This window comes from Citrus sinensis, chromosome 9 (genome assembly GCF_022201045.2).
Source record: "Citrus sinensis cultivar Valencia sweet orange chromosome 9, DVS_A1.0, whole genome shotgun sequence".
In the NCBI taxonomy this organism is placed as follows: Eukaryota; Viridiplantae; Streptophyta; class Magnoliopsida; order Sapindales; family Rutaceae; genus Citrus; species Citrus sinensis.
This window is the reverse complement of record NC_068564.1, coordinates 3,959,202-3,973,842: the sequence shown is the minus strand read 5'-3', so window position 1 is coordinate 3,973,842 and position 14,641 is coordinate 3,959,202. Positions and strand designations below refer to the sequence as shown.

Sequence of the window (14,641 nt, the reverse complement as noted above, 5' to 3'; positions counted from 1 at the left end):
ACTACAATCCACTAACAAAACACAACTACTCTAATTCAGTATTTGGCCCTCATGTTTTATGCTGCATCATAAAGATTTTGCACCTACACCAAAAAACGAAGCAACAACTTCAGAGGGCTCCTCTACTCAGGCTGAACAAATCCTGGGCTCAACAATATGATTTGCTACTGCAGTGCTAATTTCTTCTATGTTAGTTTATCTATAGTCTCTCTGTTTAATCATACTAGTAATTTAATAATATATTTTTAGTTATAATGATTAAAAAAGAAAAAAATTCAACATAAAAATGAAACAACAATAATATAATTTTATTAATAAAGAATGAAGAATATGAGTCTTGTTTTAAAAAGAATAGAAAAATAAAAAATTATGGTTAGGATTGGATAAAGTTTGAGCCTGACCCTAACTCAATAAGGGTTGGACTTTTTAAGAGTTAGGACTTTTCATTTTAATCATAAGGTCCGGTTAGGACTTTTTTTTTTTTGAAAAGCAGTTAGGACTTACCATGGCTTGAGCCCGATCCAGCCCATTGCGAAGCCTACTTACACGAGATGGTACCGGAAATTGATCCGAATGAACGATATCTTATTACAGCTAAATAATGAATGGCTTAAAGAATCGGTCATGTGAGATAATTACTGACATGACTCGTGACCAAAATATCGGAATAAATGATAGTAGGCGAAAAGTCAAGAATGGCTTGCACGACTTAATAATTTATTTGCATTGAAAGCTATGCCTAAAAGTTAGCTGGAAGGCTATTTCAGAGCAAAGACCTGCATGTTCGGCAGTGATCATTTCAGAATGGCTATACATTATCATTATCTGGTGTTTTTGGAGATGACGGCTCTGTTATTCTGGCCAATGAAAACATCATCACAAGATTTATGTCAGTATTCATGCGGGAATGTCACTATCAATTACCCCTTCGGAATCGGAGACGGTTGCTACTTTGATAAGAGATATGAAGTAATCTACGACAACTCCTCTGGCTCTCCCAAAGCTTTTCTTGCCGGAGTCAACAACCTGGAACTCTTGAACAGTGACCGTTACGATGGAAACTTAATGAGGGTCAACATTCCTGTAATTTCTTTGAAGACGACCGGCCACCCAAACGGCGTCAACCTATCAGGTATCCCTTTAACCTTTTCCCGGTGGCACAATAGATTCGCCGCCATAGGTTGCAGAAACTATAATACAATTGTTAAAAGAGCGAATGATTCAACCGTTTTTGGTGGGTGCCTCACGATTAGTACTTGTGCTCTCAGCAGCCGTGGCTGCTACGATCTCGTATGCGCTCTTCCTCCTAATTTAACTCAGGATTTCAATGCAAGTATGCTATACCATTTTTCTCAAAGCATTCCTCAGAAATGTCAGTCCGTACTCATGGTTGAAGAAAATTGGCTCCAGTCGGAGTTCCTGACGAATCCTCATGTCTTGAGAGATCATCAACAGTTTCCTGCAGTGCTGGAGTTTGCTGAAGATAGAGGCAATTGTGTTGAAGAATATAATTCGAGAACTACTTGTAATAAGGACAATAGATGTTCAATACAATTAACGTCAGGCTATTCTTGTCTTTGCCACAGAAGCTTTAATGGCCTAAACGATGGATATTGCGTAGGTACAGTTTCGACTACAAATAACCAGCTCGATATCCAACAACCAGCTAGAGAAAAACAATTGCTGAATTGGCAGATTTAATTTGATTTCTCTGTTTCATGTTTTGTCTTTAATCTGCAGGTGACTTGTTATGTGATAGTGCCTCAAGTCCCCACAATTGCTCGGGATGTCCCAACGGTTACTTATTAGACGACACGGATAGTTGCTACCAAAATACAACAGCTAAAACAGATACAATAAGTCCAAGTCCAAGTCCACCATATGAAGTTGTGCACGAAAACTCTAACGTCTTACTCATTATTATAGGTATGCGCATCCTTTTAATCCTTTAATTCCACCATACTTAAGCTTTTTGGCGTATAAATATTTCTTGAATTAAAAGTAAATAGAGTGATATATAGAGCTCTCTGCTGCGAACGTTTGTGTTTTTTCTTAAAATTTGGACCAACAACTCTCCAAAGTTGCATAAATGTGTGTACTGGAATTTGCAGATTTTGTTAAGATAATAGCTAGTATATATATAGTTTTACGTAAATTTTGGTGAGCCAAAATACGAATTAATTATACATTATGAGGAATTTCTTCGGCTCAGCAGTACAGTTGTGGTATTTCCCCCTTTGATAGATTGGAATTAGGAGTCAATAAAGAGTAATGGTCAAGGTTTGAGAGTACTTGGGAAGCTCAAAGGGAGCTGATCTGGAGAGCTTCAGCGAGCTCATGCGGAGAGCTCAGTGCTGGAGCTGGGTACAGCTCAGGAGGGCTAGTCTGAAAAGTTCAGTGGACCTCATTTCAGGTGTCAAGAGAGCTCGTTTGTAAAATACATTCGATGGCGAAATGAAGCGTCCAATCTTGACCTTCATCTTTCAAACTGATGGGTGTCGAAGCCAACAAAAATAAATTCCTACTCTAAATAAATTGTGTATAGTAATTGAGCAGGGTCGTGTCCACAGAGATCAGTAGTTATTTAAATCCTTTTAAAACGCAAAATATAAAATGGGGGTTTTGTTGACAATAATAAAAATCAAATTAAAATAACAAGAATGCAAATTAAAGTTGTAATTTAAATTGGAGAAAACTCTGGTTGAAGGAATTAACTCAGTTTGATTCGACTACTGATCATTGATTCAAATATAGATTATTATTACTCATGAATAGACCGGTTATAGCTACCGAGACCCTCTAATAGCCAATCTCTCCTTAACTAGTCGATAACCAAGGTACGACCGTTAGTTATTTCCCTAATCAATAGACAACCCTAGATACGATCATAGAATTTAATCAATTGACAGCCTGAAAAACCAGAGAGACCCAAATCCTAATCAACACATATGATAATTCATTTAAATTAGATTGTTTATTCTCACAACACAACTCTCTGTTATGTTATTTGTCACAAACATTAAATTCTTCATACGATGAATCCTTTAATTGACAATAGATTAAGTTGGTAATTAAATAGTGGCCAATTACCTAATTAACAAACATAATCATGAAAATAATTCAGAGAATAAACAAGTACCCAAAAAGCAATAAAACAATTAAAGCACAAGAAAGATCTCACAGTAGTGATGAATCAAAGCTTCATTATTCTTCAACCAGAAAAATAGGTTTAGTTCTTCATAGAGAGAAGAGAAAAATTAGATCTAGGGTTTTCTTTCTTTTTCTTCAATCCAAAAATCCCTCTTTTTCCACAATAGATTCCTCCCTTAAATACTCTCTCTCTCTTTTCTTTTAGAATTCTATTTAAAATAAAATCCTAATATCTGAAATATTAAATTCGTAATTACAAAAATAGCCAAAAATACAAAACACGTTAAACTAAAAACTGCAGATCCGCAGTTAACAGCACGCGCCCACGCCTTATCAACAAAGTTCTTCTGCCGCTCATAATTTCTCCAAGGGAACAAAAATCATTAAACATCATCCTGTAGCTCAATTTTATCACCAATCAACTGAATTGCACCTACAAAAGTAAATCACAAGTAAATTACTATAATTAAGTGCAAAACATCGATATTAAGGGAAGTAAACAATGCAAAACTAGTGCATAAATTGCACTCTAACACAAACCCTTCCAGTGTAGTGATATCTCCAGTGAGGCATGCTTTCAATGCTTACAGTAATTATAGTTCTGCCCAAATGTCCACATGTCCTTCATCCATCAGTCCCAAAATTCATCCCAAACAGACACACACAGAGCACCTAAAAGTTTGCAACAGCGTAAACATTTTGTGATCTCCTTCGCAATAGTTCCATGCCAGAAATCATCAACGTGTATTAATTATTGTCTTGGACCGGTGCAGGTTGCAGTGTTGGGGCTGGACTGCCGTTTTTTCTATTCATGATAGGGAGGTTGCATGAGATCGTTGAAAGAAGAAGGGTAATCAAGCTGAAGCAGAATTTCTTTAAAAGAAATGGGGGTTTATTATTACAACAAGAGTCGTCATCAAATGAAGGTAATTCTGAGAAGACAAAATTGTTTACATCAATGGAATTGGAAATGGCCACTGACAACTTCAATACCAATCGAATTCTTGGTCAAGGAGGCCAGGGCACAGTGTACAAAGGCATGTTAACAAATGGAAGAATTGTGGCTATTAAAAAATCCAAATTAGTGGATGAGAGTAATATTGAACAATTCATAAATGAGGTGGCAATTTTATCTCAAATTAACCACAGAAATGTTGTTAAGTTGTTGGGATGTTGCTTGGAGACAGAGGTTCCTCTTTTGGTCTATGAATTTATTCCGAATGGAACTCTCTATCAATACATTCATGACCAAACTGAAGAGTTTCCAATCACATGGGAAATACGTTTACGCATTGCTATTGAAGTTTCAGATGCTTTATGCTATTTGCATTCAGCTGCTTCTATTCCTATTTATCATCGAGACATCAAGTCTGCAAATATACTTTTAGATGATAAATATCGAGCCAAAGTTTCAGATTTTGGGGCTTCTAGATCAGTTATGATTGATCAAACACACCTGACCACTCGAGTGCAAGGAACTTTTGGTTATCTAGATCCAGAATATTTTCGATCAAGTCAATTTACTGAGAAAAGTGACGTTTATAGTTTTGGAGTAGTTCTTGTTGAGCTTTTAACTGGACAAAAACCTATTCGTTCAACTGACAGTGAAGAAGATAAAAGTTTAGTGGGATATTTTCTTGAAGCGATGAAAGAGAACCGTTTGTTTGAAGTCCTTGATGCTCGAGTTCTTAAGGAAGCTAAGGAAGAAGAGATCATTACTGTTGCTATGCTTGCAAAAAGATGCTTAAACATGATTGGGAAAAAAAGACCTACAATGAAAGAAGCAGCATTTGAATTAGGGGGAATTAGAGCATCAATTGGAGATTCCATTATGCAGCATAACTGTGACGACATTGATTTTGTGGCTGGTCACAATACTGGACATTCCGAAATTGGTTCTTCTTCTACTGGGTGAACTCTAAACAGTATTGCCTATTCTGTAGATGCTGATCCTTTAATTTCAAATAAGCAGTGATGAGAAGAAAGCATTTTCTTCTTAATTTATGCATTTCATTTCATATATGAATATGCATCATACATTCGCTACAATTTTTACTCTGGAGCAAAACATACGGAGTTTGATGCTCATTTTGTATATTCCAACAAAGCTTCAGGTAGCAAACATTTTTACTAAAGTCCCTAGCAATTGAAAGATACAAAGATCTCTTAAGTAATCTTGTAATTGTACCAAGGATCCCGTGCAGCTGTGCTTGAAGTTGAGGGGATGAAAATGAAGAAGCAGAGGACCCTGCATAAGTACTTAGAAGCAGACTGAGTTTTACAACTCAGAATCCGAGAGTTTTGAGACTTTTAATTATTCGATGTTTATCAAATTTAATTAAAAATAGAAAGATTGTAAAGAATGGTTGAAAATAGAAAATTTTATTATTAAATTTTTTGTGTGAATTTCTATGAAGAATCCACCGGTAACAGGAGGATATGCGGTTAAAATGTAAAAACCAGGGCAATTGACAGAAGCTCTACAATACTATACATCCTCAAAACAACTATCAAAGATATTTCAACAAGCTAATCAAGTAAAGGAAATGTCTCTGTAACTTTCGAGCAAGACTTGACGTCCTCTCCCTTGCCTCCTCACCATACTATTAAAGTTTTGAAATTAGGCCAATCAGATTAAAGGTGAGATGGAATGAATTTATGGAGTCGTTGATTACCGCACGTATTTTCCAATCTATTGGTTCTTTCCCTTTCAACATTATTGTACGTATTTTGCAAGGAAACCTCCTCTATCTTTCTTCCAATTGATGTCCAATTAAGACTTTTGTTTATCCAATTAATGTCCATTAACTTGAAGACTGAGGAGGGGCAGCGTTATTTCAAAGTCAAGATTGGCTTATTAGCTTGCAGGAGTCTTGATATGAGTTACAAGAAAAAAAGGTTGAAAGGGGTTAGGATTCAATTGAGCTTAATTTTTATTGTGCACTGAATTAATGGTCATGATTTATTTTGTATTTTACTTTTTTTATTTAATCATTAATCTGCTCGACACTGAATACTTGTCTGGTTGAAAGATGATGGGTAAAAGGTTTTTAAAACTTTAATTATTTTCGTGAAAAGTTTTTTTAATTATTTTTATTAAAAGTAGGACTATTGGCACCCTTCAAAATCGTCTTCAAACTCCTTTTTTTTAATTATATTTCATTTAATGTTAAAAATACCATTTTTTTTTTCTAAATAATCACTCTTATCATTTGTATCTTTCAAACTTTCTCTTTATAAAAAGCTCAAACACACTAGTTTCTCAAAATATAAATAATCAATATGAATAAAGAAATAAAAAAGAATGGATTTTTTTAACAATAAACTACCAAATCAAAATGAATTCAGTTAACATAATAACTCTCCAATATTTAAAACTTGTGAATGATGGTAAGTAACACTCAATAGGTTGCAACCAAATTCTTCCTCCTTGCAGCTCATATGACTGCATCTCGCGCATAGTGTGTGCATCTTATTCCTTCTCTTACCAAAAGCTTCATGTTCTTTTCCCATTTATTCTTCAGTTCCAAAAGAAAAAATAAAGACTTTGAGATGGTTGGGAAAGAAAAAAATCAGATTTGAAATTAAAAAAAAAGGAAAAAAAGAAAAATCATACCTGTGAGAAAGAGAAAATATAAACGTGGTTAATTATATTTGTACGTCCTTAAATGTGACTGTATAGAAGAGGGATTTTATGAGATTAATGAAGGGGTGCCAATAATTCAAACTCTTTCATAATTTTTTTTTTATTTTTTATTTGTCACCCAATGACCCAATTTATTTTCAGTATTGTGTAGGTGTTACTGGAAATCAAATGGGTTAAGAGTATCATGACGCTACCTATATATAAATTAATTAACTTAATAATGGATTTGTTAACTATAGAATGCTTAACAAATTCTGCTTTGACAGCTGCGAGTTTGTTGCTGCCAGTGCCATGTTGGCGGCTACGTCATCAGTAAGTCAACAGTGAGTCAACCAATATTCCTTACAAACACTAGCAAAAAATAAGATATATTATTATTATAGACTTGCGAGAGACGGCCAGGGTTAATTTAGTAGTCAAGCTTGGTATGCTGGAATCTCTGGCTTAATTATTAGCAATTGCAAGACTTTCTTGATAGTGAAGGGGGGGAAATAGAATGAAACAATAAAAAATGAAGTTAACAGGAAGATGGAAAGAAATAACTAATAGAAATGAACGATTTGTTTAAATTAAATCTCCATTTTGAAACTCTGAAGAAAGAACGAGTAAAGGTGGTGAATACGAGCGAATGGCTGTTCATCAATATTATCTGGTGTTGTTGCAGATTATTATTTTGCTTCTCGGACCGATCAAAGCATCAGAAAAATTTCTCTGTCCAACTGAATGTGGAAATGTCAGCATCATCTACCCCTTCGGAATCGGAAAAGGGTGCTACTTTGACAAGGGTTATGAAGTAATCTGTGATAACTCTTCTGGCTCTCCCAAAGCTTTTCTTCCTAGTATCAAGACGGAACTATTGGACTCTTACTCCGATACTACTATTAGAGTCAACATTCCTGTAATATTTTTACACAATAGAATTGCGACGAGGAATCACATGGCTAGAGAAGTCAATCTATCAGGTAGCGCTTTTACCTTTCCCTGGAGGCTCAATAAATTTACAGCCATAGGTTGTGACAATTATGCAATTGACCTGGGGAATGATTCAACTGTTTCTGGTGGGTGCTTGTCTGTTTGCACTTGTGATCCTACTCAGAAATCCGGTTGCTACGATTTCTTATGCTCCATTCCTCCAATTAGTAAGGTTTTGAATGCAAATTTATCTTACTTTTATTCTCAAAGTATCCTCCAGAACTGCCGGTCTGTTTCTTTGGTTCAAGGGGATTGGCTCGACTCAAGTTACCTGTCAAATCCTCAAGTTTTGAAAGAAAGAGATCAAGTTCCTGCGATGTTGGAGTGGGGAGAAAAAATAGGCACTTGTATTGAAGAATACAGCTCAAATCCGACTTCTTGTAATTTGAATCAAGAATGTTTAATGCAACTAAGTTCAGGCTACGTATGTCTTTGTGATTCATTAGTAGACGGACGATATTGCCCAGGTACTGATTCGACTATTATTTAACAATCTACTGCAATCCCAAACATGTGATTTTCCTTTTGCTATATATTCTGGCTTTACAGGTCGCTTGATTTGTAATACCTCAAACGGCCACAATTGCTCTGGATGTCCCCATGGTTATTCCTCAAATCGTTATGGTAGTTGCCAGCCAATTTTGGAGATTTTCTTCCACAAATCTCGGGTCAAATTTATTGTTATAGGTATGCAAATTGCTTCTATTTTTACCATATATTTCGGATAAAAATATTAAAATTTTATGCGGAGCCCTTTTCTACACATTTTGTTTAACACGGACCAACAAAAAGATTAACCCAATATATATGCTTTTTTTTTTTTTTTTAATTCAGAAAAGTCATCAGGCCGTCAGGATACCTAAGATTTTCTCAACCACCCCACAAATTCTGTAAATCCACTTCACTTCTAGAAAATAATTATAACATTATTTCAAAAAATTTCAAATAAAGAAATTTTTTTAAGAACTAGTTAATTAAATCTATCTTAATTTATTTTTTTGTAACTTAAATTTTTTAATTATATTTGACTACTAAAATCGCTTTAGCCTAAATTTAAATTGACTATTTTACCCTTAAAAGATTAAAAAAATACCAAAATTTACTTTAACTTCAACATATATATTTTTATTTTATACAAAATTTATTGTTTCTAAATGGTCAATTCTACTTTATTAGTATGATTATTAACCTTTAATTGAACTAACATAATATCTTTATAGGACAATACTCATATAAATTAATAGATTGTCAATTTATGTCATTCAGATGTAAAATATTGAAAATTATTAGACTTAATTAAAAAGTTAGATTATAAGTCATAAAATTAAATACATGTAGTATTAGATACAAAAACACATATTTCTTTAAGCAATTGGTCATTTTATGTCATAAAGAAATATTGAAGCAACCTTAATAGTAAAAAAACCTAAGTAAGAAAAAATATAAAAAAAGATTAATTATACAAATATTTTTGTTGATTTTTATTTATCAAAAATAATGTAAACTTCTTGTAAATATTTTTTAAAAATGGGGTGAATTTACACAAATAATGGGGTGGAAATATCCCCACCCAAAAAGAAAAAAAATTGTGTGTTTTTTTTTTTGTAATTCGGAAAAGCCTCCAGGACCCTAAGGTTTTCTTAATGTACAGATAGACCCCAATGATTTAAAATATGGTCACATAAACGACGTATCCCTTTATGGACAATTATGAACAAATGGAATATGTTTGGGACCACCATAGTCAAAGGACATAATTATCTTCAAAGGGTCTGTATAATATAAAAAGGAGTTTGTGTGTCTATTTTAAAATTAATGGATATGTGTACATTTACATATACTCTAACCAGAATTTATAATCTTACTTGTTCAAAATTTTAAAAATGTACACATTAATTTTAAAATTTATAGACTCTAACTAGAATTTATAATCTTACTATTTTACAATTGTACACATTAATTTTAGGCTATATTCATAGTAGTTCGATATGATAATTAAATAATCTCAAGGATATGGTAGTAATCCTTGTCCCCAAGTGCTGCAGGTTGCAGTGGTGGGCTTGTACTATTGTTCCTACTCATTGGAATATGGTGGCTGTACAAGTTTGTAAAAAGGAAGAGGCAAATCAAGCTCAAGCAAAAATTCTTTAAAAGAAATGGTGGTTTAATTTTGCAACAAGAGTTGTCCGTAAGTGAAGGAAATATTGAGAAAACAAAACTGTTTACTTCAAATGATTTGGAAAAGGCCACTGATAACTATAATACCAATCGAATCCTTGGCCAAGGAGGCCAAGGCACTGTGTACAAAGGAATGTTGACAAATGGTAGAATCGTGGCTGTTAAAAAATCCAAATTAGTGGATGAAAGTAATGTTGAGCAATTTATAAATGAGGTGGTAATTTTATCTCAACTTAACCATAGAAATGTTGTTAAGTTATTGGGATGTTGCTTAGAAACAGAAGTTCCTCTTTTAGTCTATGAATTTATTCCGAATGGAACTCTCTATCAGTACTTACATGATCCAATAGAGGAGTTCCCACTCACATGGGAAATGCGTTTACGCATTGCTGTTGAAGTTTCGGGTGCTCTATCCTATTTGCATTCGGCTGCTTCTATCCCAATTTATCATCGAGACATTAAGTCTGCAAACATTCTTTTGGATGATAAATTTCGAGCCAAAGTTTCAGATTTTGGAGCTTCTAGATCTATTACGGTTGATCAAACTCACTTGACCACTCAAGTACAAGGAACTTTTGGATATCTAGATCCAGAGTATTTTCGGTCAAGTCAATTTACAGAGAAAAGTGACGTTTACAGTTTTGGAGTAGTTCTTGTTGAGCTTTTAACTGGACAGAAGCCTATTCGTTCTACTGACGGTGAAGAAGATAAAAGTTTAGCAGGATATTTTCTCCAAGCAATGAAAGAGAACCGTTTGTTTGAAGTATTTGATGCGCGATTTCTTAAGGAAGCTAAGGAAGAAGAAATTGTTACTGTTGCTGTGCTTGCTAAAAAATGCTTGAACTTGAATGGGAAGAAGAGACCTACAATGAAAGAAGTAGCATTGGAATTAGGGGGGATTAGAGCATCAACCGGAGCTTCCGTTTTGCAGAATAGCCGTGAAGAGATTGATTTTGTGGGTGGTAACGATACTAGACATTCTGAAACTAGTTCATCTCCGACTTGGTCAATTTCAAATAGTGTTGCTTTTTCTGTAGATGTAGATCCTTTAATTTCAAACCAGTCATGATAAAAGAGTAGAGTTTTCTTCTATATCTATGTATTATGTAGTATTTTCTTTCATAAATAAATAAAGAAATTGTGGACTTTTGCAATATGCTTTCTGTGCCGTTAAATTTTTTCACTTCAAAACAAAGCATATAGATTTTGGTGTTCATTTTGTAAGTAGTAAATGGAGAAATAAAATTAAGGTACATATATTCCAACAAAGCATGCATCAGGTAGCAAACACATTTAACAAGTCTCCAGAAATTGAATGATTCAAAGATCTCTGAGGCAATCTTGTATGTAATCGCACCAAGGATCCTGTGCAGCTGCGCATGAGGTTGAGGAGGCGAAAATAAAGAAACAGAGGACCCTGCATTAGTAATTAGAAGCAGGCAGAGTTTTACATCCCAGAATCTGAGAATTCTGAGATTTTTATTATTCGATGTTTTTGTTTATTAAATTTAAATTAGGATTAAAAAAGAAAGATTGTTAAGAATGTTCTAAGACTGTTTGAAAGTAGAAAAAATTTATTATTAAACTTTTTATATGAATTTCTACGAGGAATTCATTGCCAGTTCACAGAAGCTTAGTAATAAAAAATCAGGAATTGATTGGTAATTAAATAATTGTTAAGTTGAACATGAATCTTGAAAACTTGATAACTTCAATCTCTTGAATTCTGTGTTAATTTACTAGCTTTAATTTTAATTGCATTTTTAGTTTAAATCTTTTCTAACTAGGGTGGAGTTTTAATTAATTTAGATTAGATTTAGCTCTCCTAAAAATTGACAGTTCCTTTGGATTTGACCTTATTATTCCTAGCTTGTACTTCAATAGACTCGTGAGCTTGCAAGTACATTAAAATTTGCAAAACAAACTCTCTATCAATACACATATAACCAAATTAAGGAGTTCTTAATTGCATGGGAATTGCTTTTATGCATTATTATAGAATTTCCAGGTGCTCTATTCTATTGGCATTCAGCTGCTTCCATCTCTATCTATCATCGAGACATAAAGTCTACGAACATACTTTTGGACAATAAATATCAAGCCAAAATTTCAGATTTTAGAACTTCAAGATCTGTTATGGTTGATCAAACTCATTTTACCACAAAAGTAAAAAGAACTTTTGAATATGTAGATCTAAGAGTATTTTCAGTCAAGTCAATTTACTAAAAAAAATGATGTAAATAGTTTTGGAGTAGTTCTTATTGAGATTAACTAGACAAAAACATTTTTGTGCAATCAACACTAATAAAGATAGAAGTTTAGTGGGATATTTTCTCCAAGCAATGAAGGAGAACCGTTGATTTTAGAGGTGGCAAAAATACCCGCCCGGTCCGGATCCGGACCGTACCCGGGTGTTGCGGGTCGGGTAATACCCGGCCCGGGTATGAAGCCGGGTCGGTCTTGGGCATCACTTGATAAACCCGGAACCCGGATTTTATTTAAAAAAATTATAAAATATATATTATTTTAAATATTTTATATTTATTTGACTTATTTATTATACATATATAAAGTTTTAAACACTTAAAGTTTATATTTTCATGTCAAATTTTATTGAAATAAATTTAAAACTTATAAAATTACCAAAAAATAAAAAATATATACACATAAAATATTAAAAAATATAAAATCCGGGTACCCGGATTAAAACCCGGCCCGGACCCGGACCCGGACCGGTTGCATCCGGGCAGGGTCCGGTCATGGCAATACCCGGACCCGGCCCGGGGTTTTGCCATCTCTAGTTGATTTGAAGTCCTAGATGCTCAAGTTTTTAAGGAAGCTGAGAAAGCTATAAGAAGCAAGGCTTTTTGAGGCTGAAACAAAAATCCCTGCAAATAAAACAATTTCGGCTACAAATACCATTTTACGGCTAAATTTTTTTCATTTGTGGCTGAATACTGATGGCTGCAATAAGTGGCCTCGCCAAGACTAGTGCATTTTTTCAAAGCATTGTGTGATGTCAAAGCATCATCTCTAAAATACATAGGAGACTAGTACATTATTTCAAAGTATCAAGCTAAAATGAACACTATTCTGTTAAGTACATGACTCAAAATCTCAAATCACACCACCACGATAATTGCCACCGCATAACAACACTAGCAACATAAATCCGATCAATTAAAGAGCTTCATTAGAAGAGTTGTAAAGCAGAAACTCACGTACACTTCCGCCGTGACCTTCCTTGCATCCAACAAATCAACTTTGTTACCATCAGGTGCCATAACCATATTTGTATTGCCTATTACAAAGAGGAACAAAAATACATAGAAGTACGAAATTAGTTGCAGGATGCTAGTAAATTATACACAAATAAAACAAATGATTATCACTTCCATCACGTCGTTACTTTTTAAGTATGAATGTATGAAGTACAACACCAGCATGCATATAAGAATGTAGCATGTCATTGCATCACACAAATGCCACTTGCAGTTGCACACCAACTGATAAGCATACAAATAACGAATTAATATTAGTGACACTAATATAAGTAGTGTTAAGCTTCAGTCCCTCCATATGCACAATGATCAAGAGCCCAAGGTTATCAAAATTAGTTCAACTAACCAAACCCACCATAACAAGCTCATCAAAATTAGCTCAGCTAATAAATGTGTTTAAAACCTTTATTAGTGGAGGATGAATCCAATGCTTATAATCTGAAAAACCTTTGGCATCCATATCCAGTTTCATTTACTATGCTGATAGTCACTCACAATTTCACAAGAGGAAAAGATAAACCATGTTTACTAGTAGTGGCGTTGATAATGCTAATTAATTACCAGTACTATTTCTACAATGAGCTATTTTGAATTCCAGAACTCTAATTTCTCCAGTTACCTGAGTCAAATTTCTTCCTCTTTACGTCCAAAGCGGAATCCTAGATTCTATTGCCAGAACACTACTAGAAATCATTGGAAAACTTCATCAGCCTTGTAATAAGATCCTAAGCCTTCTCTGAGTGACAGCGCACAAATTTTTTTCAGTTCAGTATTATTCAACAGTATCAGAGGAAATCCAGAGACTTCCGAAATCACCAAATCTCACAAAAAGTCCTTGTTCTTGGACTAATGCAATGGCGTTTCCTCTGTATGGTTGGAGCATTGGTTTTTTATTTAAAAGAAATAATAAAGAAAAAACATGTCGTTACCAGTACCACCAACTCAATTTACACTAAAAAAAGAAATTAATCGACAGAAACTCACTTCCGGCTCTTGGTTCATTCCATCTTTGCTAGCTTGTGCTTCTACCAGGTGAATCCAACATGCAATTGGAAAAAATAATGAAATTAAAAATGACAATAACACAAAAAGCTTGGGATTCCCTCCACCAAAATATTGCTTGAAAATAAAATAAGTGAAAAGTCTAGGATCTCCAGTGAAAATCTCAACTCTCAAGATGAGACCAGATAATAATATAATGCTAGAGAGATAATGTGAAAGGGTAAATTTCCGTAGCCATAGAAGCAAATTATGCAAACCATAATTATCCAGCTAGCCAATATGAATTCTTTCCACCTCAACCTGTTAAAAAACAGAGCAAGATAAAGCTTAATTAAATGTCAAAAGAAGTGAATCTTTTCAATAATGTGAATGTAAATAAAACAATAAGGTAAAGAATTATGATTTTTCCGAA

General features: G+C 34.0%; 2 protein-coding genes across 2 annotated transcripts; both read left to right on the top strand.

Annotated features, from left to right (window-relative positions):
• Nucleotides 1-710: 710 nt before the first annotated feature.
• On the top strand, nucleotides 711-5,554 carry LOC102627715 (wall-associated receptor kinase-like 1). The gene is made up of 3 exons (XM_006490043.4): nucleotides 711-1,621; nucleotides 1,741-1,926; nucleotides 3,924-5,554. Exons 1-3 carry the CDS (start codon nucleotides 781-783, stop codon nucleotides 5,063-5,065), a joined length of 2,169 nt encoding a protein of 722 aa, XP_006490106.2. The 5' UTR covers nucleotides 711-780; the 3' UTR covers nucleotides 5,066-5,554.
• Nucleotides 5,555-7,299: 1,745 nt separating this feature from the next.
• LOC102627409 (putative wall-associated receptor kinase-like 16) lies at nucleotides 7,300-11,093 on the top strand. Its single transcript, XM_006490042.4, has 3 exons — nucleotides 7,300-8,235; nucleotides 8,318-8,455; nucleotides 9,814-11,093. Exons 1-3 carry the CDS (start codon nucleotides 7,425-7,427, stop codon nucleotides 11,013-11,015), a joined length of 2,151 nt encoding a protein of 716 aa, XP_006490105.2. The 5' UTR covers nucleotides 7,300-7,424; the 3' UTR covers nucleotides 11,016-11,093.
• The last annotated feature ends 3,548 nt before the right edge of the window (nucleotides 11,094-14,641 follow it).